The sequence below is a fragment of the Corvus kubaryi genome, unplaced genomic scaffold, assembly GCF_017639235.1.
Source record: "Corvus kubaryi isolate FWS band 111438036 unplaced genomic scaffold, C.kubaryi_AGA036_p1.0 split1-37355, whole genome shotgun sequence".
Taxonomy (NCBI): Eukaryota; Metazoa; Chordata; class Aves; order Passeriformes; family Corvidae; genus Corvus; species Corvus kubaryi.
The window spans coordinates 1,059,867-1,072,976 of NW_024582078.1; the positions used below are offsets into that span (position 1 = coordinate 1,059,867).

At 49.2% G+C, this 13,110-nt stretch overlaps 1 protein-coding gene across 1 annotated transcript in view; it reads left to right on the top strand.

Annotated features, from left to right (window-relative positions):
- Positions 1-7,753, top strand: part of SYT6 (synaptotagmin 6) — a 34,821-nt gene extending 27,068 nt beyond the window's left edge. Inside the window, exons 5-7 of the mRNA XM_042013475.1 lie at positions 5-176; positions 737-887; positions 6,216-7,753. Coding sequence (XP_041869409.1) covers positions 5-176; positions 737-887; positions 6,216-6,287 — 395 coding nt within the window. The 3' untranslated portion in view covers positions 6,288-7,753. The remainder of the gene's footprint in view (positions 1-4; positions 177-736; positions 888-6,215) is intronic.
- The last annotated feature ends 5,357 nt before the right edge of the window (positions 7,754-13,110 follow it).

A 13,110-nucleotide genomic window follows, 5' to 3' on the forward strand; every position in this document is an offset into this window, starting at 1 on the left:
CTAGATCCATATGTCAAAGTGTCTTTGCTCTGTGACGGGCGAAGGCTGAAAAAGAAGAAAACCACCATAAAGAAAAACACACTTAATCCCACCTACAATGAAGCAATAATCTTTGACATTCCCCCCGAGAACATGGATCAAGTCAGCCTCCTTATCTCCGTCATGGATTATGATCGGTAGGTGGGAGGCTCTGGAGAGCTGAAGGGGAGAGCATCCCATTGGGTGCAGATTTTCCTTCTCAAATGCAATTTTCCGCAGTGTTTTCCACAGCCTCGATGGCAGAGCTCAGTGGTATCAACCTGTCTCTGGTGATTTATTGCTACAGTGACATTGATATTTATGGTTATGGAAAAGTAGCGAGTTTGGTAAAGCTGGTCCCTGCTTCATGGCATTTCCTTGAGCAAGTGCCATGCTCCCCTTGGTTATTTACTTATCCTGAATCCCATGTTAGAAAGCAAATAATGTGTGAGCGGCCCTGGGTGTATGAATTATGCATCGCTGAGCTTAGGGTTATTCCTGCTGTAGAGCTCTAGTCAAACTCCTTCCAGATCCTGTGTCTGGACTGATCTGCCTTTGAAATAATTTAAAAACTGCCATAATTGCTCGTGGTGGTGGCAGTGCTGGGGCAGACACCACAGCCCAGGCTCACCAGCAGCAGGAGCCAGGAGTTGCCTGGGCAGGTTTGGGCAGCCTGAGGGATGGATGGTGATGCTGCTGCTTCTCTGCCGTTCCTCAGGGTGGGCCACAACGAGATCATCGGCGTTTGCCGCGTGGGGGTCAACGCCGAGGGGCTGGGCAGAGACCACTGGAACGAGATGCTGGCGTACCCCCGCAAGCCCATCGCCCACTGGCACCCGCTGGTGGAGGTGAAGAAATCCTTCAAAGAGGTGTGTGGGGTTATCCTTCCCTTTCAGTGCCTGTGCTCAGCGTGAGTGGGCTGGCTCCAGGCTTTCAGAGCGCTCCTGCTCTCGCCTGGGATTTTCTGAGCAGAGCTGAGGGAATTTTCTCACCAGAAATGAACTCTAGAAAACAAGCACTTCTGTATTGCCTCGAAATAGCTCCTTGAGCTCGCAAGCAAGACTGAGAAGAACTGTATTTACAGATGTGACTGTTACATTTTGGGTTTTATCTTTTCTTTTTCTTTTTTTTTTCCTTTTAAAATTAGAGACTGAGAGCAGTAAGGAAAGAGAATGCTGCTCTGATTGCAGAACAAATTGTCCAGGGATATTGCCTATTTCAAGTTTCAATTTTTCATCCTAAAAGATTTTTCTGTTGACTCATCTCCGAGCCTTTGAGGGAGAATAAATAGAACAAATGTAATTGCTCTAAGCATCTCCAGAGAAGGAGATTGACTTGATGCAGCCCCAGATCATAAAACAGGGCTGAAATGCCTGGGTACCTTTTTGACCACCTCTGGCATTTTCTTCCTCCTTGCACTCTGATCTCTCACGCTTCTATAGAGCTCTTTGGCTTTGCCTGATTCAGGTCATAACTTCTGGAGGAGAGAGATGTGGAAAAGGCACACATGCCTTTGACACTTCAAGTATGAGAAACAAGCTCCAGCATTTGTGGCCAGTGATACGATAATAAAGGCAATAAAACCTCCTGCAGTTTCTGGGGCTGAGGAGGTATTTTCCCTCAAAGCCACAGAATAAGTACTTAACAGAAAGCATCTCATTTTCCCCTTGAAGTTCAGTGCTGAGCTGCAGTGAAAGGCAGACACTGGGCTTGCTGAGATTCCAGAGTAGTGTGAATTAGTGTATAAACCCTTTGTTTCTTTGAAATCTGCTCCTTCCTCCAACAAAGAAAGGGTGGTGAGGCCCTGGCACAGGTTGCCCAGAGCAGCTGTGGCTGCCCCATCCCTGGCAGTGTCCAAGGCCAGGTTGGAAGGGGCTTAGAGCAGCCTGGGATAGTGGAAGGTGTCCCTGCCCACGGCAGGGTGTTGGAACTGAATGATCTTTTAGTTCCCTCCCAACCCAACCTGTTGTATGATCAAGGAGTCTGTTTGTGCTCAGTGTCCTCTGTCCCAGCCCAGGTCAATTGCACTCAAGGGAAAACCTGGCAATTGATATTTTAGCTTAAGACACAGTGGAGATGGATATATCAGACAATGGACACCTGAAAATTTACCCTCCCTCAACTGAGATGATCGGTGAGCTCCCCTTGCACCTCTGTGAATCAGCCCAGGGATTAGCTATGCAGGACGGGGGTGAGTCAGAGCAGAATTAAACCCTTGTGCACTTTGTGTACGGTGCTACCTCTGCCTTTGGGTGCTGAGCAGCACCAGGATTTCATTCTCCTTCCCCTGCTGGAATCCTGGCCCTGGGCATGAGCCATGTCTGGGCAGGCTCCATGTGTCCCACTGCCATGGGGACCTGGGCACCAGCAGCCACAGGGTTTCAGCAGAAAGGGAATTGATCTATCCTTTGATCTCTTGGCATCTGTAGCACCTCACAGTGTGACACCAGCTGCCATGGCTGACCCAGGGGCAGCAGTTCTTTCTCCAGGTTGCAATTTTTGTGGCTTTACTACACAATTTTTCAGATGCAGGTGAGGTTTTGAAAGAAAAACTCCTGTGAAGTTTTTGAAAATCACTAGGAAGAAAGAAAGAAAAAAAAAGCATTATTGTTATGATAAAACACGAAGAAACCAAGGAAGACATGGAAGATGACTCACCTTCTAAAATATACTTTGAAAACCGTGGCTGAGCCCCCAAGACTCTGGAAAAAACCTGAGTGAATCATTTCACCCCTCAATGCACAGGTCAGGAGCTCTGCTTCAAAGGAAAGAAAAAGCCCTCTGATCATCTGTTCTGGTATTTCTGCCACAAACTGGTGCACAGAGCCAGCAAGCAAATGGTCCCTGTGTTTATTTGCCCTTTTAGGTTTTAGCACTGCTGTCTGCAAATCCCCAGTGCAGCCTAAAAGAAAAACTGAACGGAAAAGGCACAGGCTGCTGGAGAGAAATTAATGGGAAATGGTATTTGTTGGTTACAAGTCATTGCATCATCTTCTCCATGTTGTGTTTGGGCATTTTTGGAAAGAAATTTGGGGGTTTTGGTCCTGTACCCTCGGCTCTGGGTCCCTGTGCAGCTGCTCCATCTTTCCAGGCTCTGTGGGCTGCTGGCTCTCTGTGCCTCTGCCCTGACTGAGGATGCTGGGGGAGAACTGCTGGCCCTCCATCCCTTCTTCACCCTTTGTTGGGGTGAACTCGGGCTGTGCTGACATCTTGAGCCTTCATCCTCCTCTTTGTCTTCTTCATCTTCGTCTCCAAGCGCCTTTGTGCTGGGCAGCAGCAGCAAATGGAGCGTTTGCTTCCCAGTTGATCCTCGTGATGGTGTCTGTGTGCTCTGACCCTCAGTGACAGCCTCTGGCTTCATCTGAGTCTTCCCTGATGGAGTGCTTGACCTCAAGCCCAAGGCGAGGATTGAATTGTCCCTTTGATGTTTAAATGGAGGGATGGGTGACCGGAGCTGTTTGCCCGGGGACACGGAGCTGCTCCAGGCACTGCCATCTCCCCACACTGTGGTGGGGGTCCCAGCCCCCTCCCCACCACTCAGGGGGGAGAAAAGTGTGGGAACATGGAATTTCTTTGCTAACCAACACCCTGCCTGGTGTGCCTTGGAAGAGCTTTGGCCAGGAGAAAGTGCTCCCACCGTATTTTGACTACAGCTCAGAATCACAGTTTCTGGTGAATTTGCCAGGAAAAGTGTCACCAGAAACATGCTGCTCCAGGAGGATGGCCCAGCCCTGACCCTCTTACCCTGCCACAGCAGGGATGGATGGATGGATGGATGGATGGATGGATGGATGATTGTGTCCATGATGTTGGACCAATGACCTCCTCCTCCGTTGGGCCACTGGTCCAACAATGGTTCTTTGTCCACCATGAGGACCTGGGCAGCTCCAGCCTGTCCCAGCAGCCGCAGTGCTGGGCTAACATGGTCCAACCCCTCACTTCTGTGCTGACAGCAACTCAGGCCCTTCCTCCATGAGCTGGTGCCACTCCTTCTTCGCTTTCACTGATGCAAAAGGCTCCAGTGAAAAGGGAAATGCTTCGGATGCACATCATGTCTTTGATTGCTCCATATTTATCAACAGTGAATAACAAACCATAATGACTGCACTTCACTAATGACCATCATCACTAAAGAGAGAACATGGAGAACATGTGCAAATGAATCATTAATTACAGGCTTTTAAGCGCTATCCTCCTCACACAGATGTTCAGAAGGCGAGTTTCTGAGCAGAAAGGGAGAATCCCTCTTGCTGCTCCATTGTGGGGTTATTCCAACAATAATTTCTTCCCCTCAGCACAAGTTGTTCCTGGTGTTCAGCCCCGAGGTCCCTCTGGCAGCTGCTGCCTCCCCGAGTGCTTCAGCCACCCCACCCGTGTTCCTTCTGCATTCCTCCACACACCCATCAGCCAGGTTCAGGGATGTGTCCACAAGGGGAAATATAAAATTACTGCTCCTTCTTCCAGGCTTTGAAGGGAACTTCTGAAAACTGGAATTTCCCCTGTTACCTACAAAAGACAAACCCTGGTATCGCAGAGTCGCATCATCAGCGCGATGCAAAACGGGTCTTTGATGTTGCCAAGTGCCTCTGACATCCAGCAGGGGAGCATTTATTTGTTTAAAACATCGTTCCAGATAAAAACTGATAACTCTGCTGAGAGCCGAGTCATGCCCATAATGAAAAATAAGCATTTGTCTTTAAAGATAAGCCCTTCCAGACTTCTGGGCCTTTTTTACTTTGAACTGGTCCCAGTTTCTGACTGTTGACTACACAATGCATGGCCCACCTTTTCGAATTAAATGAAGGAAAAGTATCTCCAGGACTTATTCTTGGAAGAGTTTTCATCACATTTTTGGAGTAGCAACGTTGTCATTGTCATGCAGCCAGCAGGAGGCAAAGAGCATGGGGAAGGCTCTGCCAAAAGCCCATTTCTATCGTAATTTCTGCGATCTGTTATTTTACTGGCAATGCTCATGGGGAGTTTGTATCCGTATTATCAATTCCTCAGGGATTTTGGCCAATATATCTGACATGAGAAATATAGAAGGAAGTGTTTCCTTTCCTTAAGGCAGCTGTTTGGCAGGACAAGTTTCTCATCTTCATTCATTAATTTCTGCTCAGCCCTGATGAAATTGAGGCTGTTGAGTGCAAACCTGTGCAGGGAGTTACTTTACGCTGACTGGCTTCTTTGGGGAAGGAAACTGGTCAAACTGGTCAAACTGGCCAAATTTTTGACCATTCCAAACCCATGGAGCATCTGCAAGGGCCTCTTTGCCCTGCTCAGCCTCCCTGTGAGCACCAGGCTGCTGCTCTCTTGTCTTCATTTGTGATGGCTTTGCCAAGGCAAGCGTGAAGTCTGGTTCCCCAAGTGAGTTTTCACCCAGAGAAATGAAATTCATACATGCTTGAACATTAATATCAGCCAGCAAAGAGTTTCTGCTTATGTGGGAGGGGAGGGAATTGATCCAGGCAGTGGAAATTCTGCCTCCCGTTGTCTCTATGAGATGTCTATAATTTGTCATTGGAATTTAATAAAACAAGATGGTGAGATGGGCAAGTGCTCAAAAGCTTCAGGAGTAATGGTTTGAATTATGATAATAGCCCCCAAGGCAGATGACGAATAATTTAGGATACCCTAAGTATGGCAAAAATAATGTTTGCTCCATCCACCGAGTCTCTGATCTGATTTTCCCTTTGAGAAATGTCTCCAGTGCTGTGGACAGAGCTGCTGTGGAGTAAAATTACCAGACTGGAAAGACTCAAGTACTTCTGAGCTTAGACAGTATTTTTAAACCGAGAAGACAACAGCAATAAAGCAGGGAAGAGCTGAGAGCACTTTGTCTTCACAGCACACACAGATACTGCTTATTTTCCCCTTTTTTTTTTGGTGAGGAATCCTCACAATTGGGAATTGATTTACAAAGCAGTAAAGTAGATTGTTCAGTAATTCCTCCTGAGTGGTTAAACACAGGCATTGCATGAGCTGGAACTTGTAGAGCAGATGGGAACACGGCAGGGCAGGAGTCGGGCAGGGGTGGGATGGGGTGGATGGGATGGGATGGGGTGGGGTGGGATAAAATGGGATGGGATGGGATGGGAATACTGAGGAAGAGGGGATGGACGACACAATGCAGGGTTGGGAATAACCCCAGATAATCCCTCCTGTTTGCTTAACTTGCTTTCTCTTCTGTCCTCCAGTGGCACGGCCGGGCAGCGAGCTTCGACAGCCAGGGCTCCTGTCCCTCCCCCAAGCCGCCCCCCACACCGTGATCCAGAGCAGGGAGAGGAAAATGGGACTAAACCAAGTAATTTTTGCGCTTGGCCTTCAGTCTCAGGTTGCTGAGGGGCGGTGGCAGCAGCGGGACTTTCTGGTGTAGTTGTTCCTGCGTAAGTAAAGGTAGAAACCCGTTTTGTGGTCAAATATGTTTTTGTCTAATATGTCTCCCAAGGTGATGTTATTTTTGTGGCTTTTGCTGTACGGATCTGTTTCCAGAGGGAGAAGGTGGACTGAGACGTGTGCTGAGAGTTTGGTCTGTAAAATAATGTGTAAAATAGTTTTTAGTGTGTGCAAAGGCTGGAAAGGGGCGAGGAGGTGTCTGCAGAGAGCAGAGGTGGCTGGGACGGAGGGGCAGTGGCCGCTGGAAAAGCCGTGGCAGAAGATGGGAGAGACTCTTCCAAGCCGCCAGCAGCTCCGTCCTCGTGGCCAGCCCCAGCCCTGCAGAGTGTTCCCAGGTTTCCTGTTCATGTAGAGGTGTCCATGAGCTCTTAGAAGTTTGTGCAGTGTGTACCCCATAATTCCTTTTGTCATATATAAAAAAATGCTGTTGATTCCTCAGGAGGGAAACCCTGGGTTTTTTCCCCTGTATCTGAAGTCTCCTCAGAGCTATTTGCATGAACCATTTCTTCAGCCCCCTTTGTAGCTGCTGCTCATCCCCCAGGACATCCCCACGTTATCTGGAGCGGAGGGAACGGCCTTGCCACGGGTGGGATTCAGAAAAAAAAGGGAGAAGGTGTTACAGAAATGGGTGACACCCCTGCATGACCACTGGATCTCTATTCCTTATCTCATCCAAGGAATAAAGGGAGACCCAAGGGGGAAAGGGAAACATGGCTGATGCTAAAAAAAGCTTCCAAACCTTTTTCTTAAGACTGTCAGCACTTCCTTAAAGAATAAAGTTTCTCAGCCCAAGCCCTGAAGGAAGGTCAAGTTCTGGGGAAAAAAAAAAAAATGAAGCTTTGCTGGTTCCTTGGCTGCAGAGGCCAAGAATGAAGTTAGAACATCCCAAGTACTGGCTTTGCAGCTAAATCTGCTGATCTTTATCAGCCAGCTGTGGATTTTGGACACTTTCTCATCACGGATTTTTCTCTGAGTTAAGAAGTGCGTTAGTGCTGTTTATTCCACCCCAATTAAATCAAGCAAAAGCAAATATTTTGGTTTCGAGGTAGAATCTGCGAGCGAGGCAGCCGGTTCTCCTCCCCTCAGGTTAGCAGGACTGCGTTCATCAGCCACAATCCTCAGGTCAACTTCAGTTCCCATTTTCCCAAATGTCACCATGTCACCCCTGGCTGCACATCATGGCTGGCAGAGAGGGGTGTTTGCATTGCTCCTGGGTGAGATGAATCCTTTGTTCAGTGAAGGGTAAATACATCATTCCTCATCACACCTTGTGTCTTAATTCTCTTTATGTGCCACATGCTATAGAAGCAGAAACTCAATAAAATTATTTTATTTGTAAGTTCTGCCCTGTCTGGTGAAGTATTTCCTCCTGTGGAAGCAGTAATTGTGTGTTGTGTGGTGTTGGATGGGTGCAGCGATCACAGTGGGAGCTGTAAAATGTGATAATGACAGAGCCTGGCACCGTGTGGGGCTGGGCAAGGGCAGACGGTGTCATTTGGAGCAGACCTCAGCTCTGCAGCTCCTGGTTGGGCTGGGACAGTCACTCCATCCCCTGGGGAGCAGCTGAGCACCGGTTGCAGCAGCAAAAAGTGTATTTCAAGCACACTGCAACAAAGAAGTGCTAAAGCAGCATTAGTTTCACAGCACAGAGCGTTCTGTGGGCTTCTGCTGAGGAACAAGGGGAGGACAGCCTTTCTGAGACCATCATCCCGTCCAGGAATGTCCCATGTCTTATTATGGGGAAGAGTTTCTGACCATTAAACTGATTGACTGGGTGGGTCAAACACTGGCCCCGAGCCCCTGGACCTTTGCCAGGGCTGGAGGAGCCTCAGGGAAGCAGGGCACTGAGCTGGCAGTGCCTCTGGCAGGCTGGCAAACCAAAGGGCAAGACGTCCCCAGAAGAAGCCACAGCAGTCCCAGCTGATGGCACTTGACAATCATTAATTGCACCAACCCACTCAAATCCTTTTCTTCTCTAATCCAGGCTTTTTGGGTTTTGGCATTCTCTGTATAATCTCCATCTTTTATCCATTCTCCTTTTTATCGAGGATTTAGTCAAAACATACGTGGGGTTTGACACAAAGCTGCTATTTTTAATCCTCACTTCACACAGATAATCAATTTCCCCTCAATACTGGCTGTCACTCGCATTGCTGGAAAACTGGATCTCATGTTAGTGAATAACACCCGTGCCTGGGTGGCTCAACCCCTCCTACATTTAGATTTTAAATGCTGAGGTTTTGCCACGTCCCTCAGCCAGGGGATAATCAGCCCATTGTGTGTTTGTCATCGCAGCCACTGGGGGGGATTGGTCACGCTCATGGAGACGATCTCCACGTACCAGGGCAAAGAGTTCCCTTTCACCCAGGGAGGGATTAGAGCTCTGGGAAGGAGCTGAGCCTGGCACAAGAACTGTCCCAAGATTTGTTGAGTTGTTTTCTTGCTCCTCACTTGCTGCTCTCAACCCTGTAATAGCAACTCACAAGAAATTTCAATTATTTCCAAGCAAAATAAGGAGGGTCACCCCAGGGCCATGTCCCACAGGAGGGTTGGCCATCCTGGGGCTCCTTTGAAACTTGCTGCAAAGGGGAGGATGCTGCTGCAAGCAGCCACAAATGAACAGTCTGTTTTATTGAGTACTGCAAGCAAAATAAACACACAGAGCATTCCCAGACCTTCCTTTCATTTTTTTCCTCCTTTCTCTTCAGTTTTGGTCTCACAGTCTCCAAATTCATCAGCAACTGACTGGCTGCAGGGAGGGCAGGGGACACTGAAGGGAGGGAGGCCATGTAGTGATGATTTGTTTAATTTGGGGACTTGGGGACAAGGGAAATCCCATGGGTCCAGCTCATTGCAAGGGATCAGAGGGCTGGGAATTGTCCCAGCCTTGTGCCCTCCCACCAATTTGAGAACAAAGCAAGTTGTATCTGAGGAAAAAGCGGAAAACATCCAGTGGGAAGTGAGTTTTAGACATGGAATCACGGAATGGATGGGTTGGAAGGGACATTAAAACCCAACCAGTGCCACCCCTGCCATGGGCAGGGACACCTTCCACTGTCCCAGGCTGCTCCAAGCCCCATCCAGCCTGGCCTGGGACACTTCCAGGGATTCAGGGGCAGCCACAGCTGCTCTGGGCACCCTGTGCCAGGGCCTGCCCACCCTCACAGGGAGGAATTTCTTCCCAATATCCAGCCAGGGTAATATTCTCCAATATTGGCTTCTCACTGATCACATTATTGTGTGATGGGGTTTTTTCCCATACCTCAGCAACACATTTGTTTGGCAAAGTGAAGAATCTTGTCACAACAATTCATATTTAGTCTCCAAATGTGGCATTTAATTGCTAATTACAGAATGCTACTCACAGGTTGGCAAACCACACACACCAAAGAAAAAAAAGGCCAGTGAGGAAGAAAACAACTGGGGGTTTATAAGGGTTTAAGAAATAAACAAACATGGTCTTTAATTATCTTAGGGGAAAAAATAGCAACTAAGACATAAATTTAACCTCAGTATTGATGTTTGTGTCACAGCTGCCATAGCAAGGCTGGCTCTGTGTCCCTGGGGCTGGGAATCACTTATATATGGGAAGTTTTTGGGAACAAGAATGGCAAACCCCACCTGGATGCCAGGAGCTGGAGGGAGGGACTGACGGATGGGGGCTCTGGCGCTCTGGATCCCAAACCCAGCTCTGTGCAGCTTCATGGGATGAAGGAGAGATGCAGAGAGGGCAGTGCAGGGACACACAGAACATTCCTGGATCTCACAGCAATTGCTGCCACTCCAAAGGGTGACTCAGTGGTGACAGACAGGGTTTGTGGGCACAGGCAGCTCCAGGGGGGCCCAGCTCTCAGGCAGGAGCAGCTTTGTGTGCTTTGATTTCAATTTTATTCTATTTCATCCCAAACCTTTTATTTACACATAATTCTTGATTAGCCTGTAAAGAGCATTCAGCCAATGGGCTCAGTCCCAAACACATCCCAATCCTCCTTCAGTCTTTAGTTCAAGCAATGTCAGTTCAGATAATTTTATCTTTGCTTGCAAGATAATAAATTAGACAGAAAATTATATATAGCTCATTGGAGAAAATTACAGTCCTGATCCTCGAGATCCTGATCTCAGTCCTCTGTTTGTTCTTCACTTTTACTACTTCTGTTATTTGCCTCCTAATTAGGCAACCCCAGACTTCTCAATCTCATTTTGCCAGAGGTTTTCTCCCCCAGGGCCCTCATTGTTCTCCCTGCCATTAAGATTATCCATCAGCGCAGTTGTGCACTTATTTAAATGCCGGGTCAGGGATCTCATCTCTGCTTCTAATGCCTCACGCAAGGATGTTCTCCCTGGGACTGCAAACCCTGCCTGTCATTTCCAGGGAGTCACAGCTCCTGGATGAACAAACCCAGGGGGCAGGGGGGGCTGGGATGCTCATCCCAGCACCGGATATCCCAGGAGACCTGGGTGATCCCTGCACGGGGCAAGAGATGCCTGCTGGATTAGGACAAGGGGGAACGGTTTTAAACTAAAGGAGGGTGGATTTAGCTTAGGTATTAGGAAGGAATTGTTCCCTGGGAGGGTGGGCAGGCCCTGGCACAGGGTGCCCAGAGCAGCTGTGGCTGCCCCTGGATCCCTGGCAGTGCCCAAGGCCAGGTTGGATGGGGCTTGGAGCAGCCTGGGACAGTGGAAGGTGTTGGGGTTGGGACTGGATGAGCTTTAAGGGCCCTTGCCACCCAAACCATCTGTGATTCATTTGGCCATAAGAGGTGGTGCAGTTTGCTCCTTTGCTGGGGTGAGCATCACTCCAAAATCCTCTTTGACAAGAAGCCAGAGCTGCAGGTGAGCCTGGGAGAAGTGGAATTTGTCTCCGCTTTGCAGATGCACAGGCTTGGATATTCTGGATTTCTGTCCAAGAGCCAGAGGCATCCCAGGAGCTCTGCCTGGCTCCCAAACCCCTGCAGCAGCAATGTTACTTAAATGTACAAGAAATGATTTTTTTTTCTGGACTTTTCCTAAAGATAATTTGTAATTATATTTTACAGCTTTATATATATATATATCTTTGAGACAGTGCGTTAGTCATGCAAATATAATTATATATCTTACGTTCCCGTGTCATTTTTAATTAAAAACATGGTATTTAAAGCACATATATTTCAAAAATCCAACATAGGCTTCTATTAAAAATGCAGTTCGTTAAAGCTAATAAAGTACCTGGATGGGTCAGGACAAACCCAGAGCCTGCTCCGTTGCCGTGGGAACAGCCGGCATCAAAGCCGAGTGCAGCCGCGGTAACCTGAAACACCCGAAATAACAGGGAAAATGTGATTAGGGGACAAACCCAGCCCGAATCCGAGCAGCGTTTTCCCGGCTGCGGTGCCAGATGTGGCAGATCGGTGCCAGATCCCCGTTTCCCGGGGCTGGAGGAGCTGTCGGGAGTGGCCGAGTGGCGATTCCGACGCTGGACGCCCAAGGGCATCCCACGGGAATGCGATGTGGGGCAGCCTGGGGGGAGTTTGGGCACAGGAGCCCGGGCAGGGAAACATCCCAGAGCCGAGCGGAGCGTGGGGAGCGCGACCCAGCCATCCAATTCACATATGCAAATATTTTTCTGGCTCGTTAATTGCTTCCAAAGTGGAAGATTTCTCCTAATCTCCCATTAGCAGCTGCACATCCCTCTCCATTCCAAATTGCCGTGGTTGAGGGTTTGTGGCTGTCGGCAGGGACAGAGTGGAGGAGCGGTAATTTTTTAATTAAGTCGCTTTGCCGGCGTTCCTCTCGGGTGGCTGAGAGAAACGAGGGAGGATTTTGCTCATCGCTCTGCTGATTCCCTGGAGACCACCCTGCCCACCCCTCCGGGGATGCCCCACCAAATCTCCCTGTCCCAGTTCTGCTCTGCACCAGCCCAGTGCGGACACTGGTCCCACAGGACCAGTCCCGGGCAGGGTGAAAACCCCCGGAGCACCTCTGCTCCGAAGGCAGCTGCACCAGGAGCAGCTCCGGACACAGCTCCCACTTCCCGGAGATGATTTAATGTGGTTTTTCTGGGACGTGATGGTTACAGAAAGCAGGAGCACCTTCCTGCCTGGGGCATAACCTCGGCTCTGCCTAATGACCCTCTGATTGCTGCCCTCTGCGTCCTCACGGGGCTGCTCCCTCCACAGGGATGCACCTCGTGTGCTGAGGGAATTCTCCCCTCCTTCCTCAGGCCAGCAGGATCTGAGGAAGCATCAGGATGCACCAGGGAGCATCCCATGGTTGTGGAGGATTCTCCTCCCCCGGCTGCTCACTGGAAGCATCTGTGGTGCCTCGGGACTGGCCAAGTGCCACCCTGGGCATGCAGACCCAGCTGTGTTGGGTTCTCCAGACAAAAGGGATGGTGCTGGCGTGGATCAGGACCTTTCCAAGCTCATCCCTCCAGGGCGATGCCACCCTTGAGGGCTGTGCTGCCCTGGAGTTCTTGGTGCTGTCATTCCCAAAACAAAAGTTCCTGGCAGCAGGAATGGAGCTGATGATGCAATTAAAATAATTATTTCCTAAACCTGCATGTCCCTCCAAGCCTCTGGAAGTGGCTCTTGCAGTGGAGAGGAGAATGGAAGAGCGGGCTCAGAGCTGCCTGGTTTGCCAGCACACAGCTGAGCATGCGAGGGGATGATGACACTACACCCCAGCTGTGCTAAATTTCATGGGATTTATTGGTAC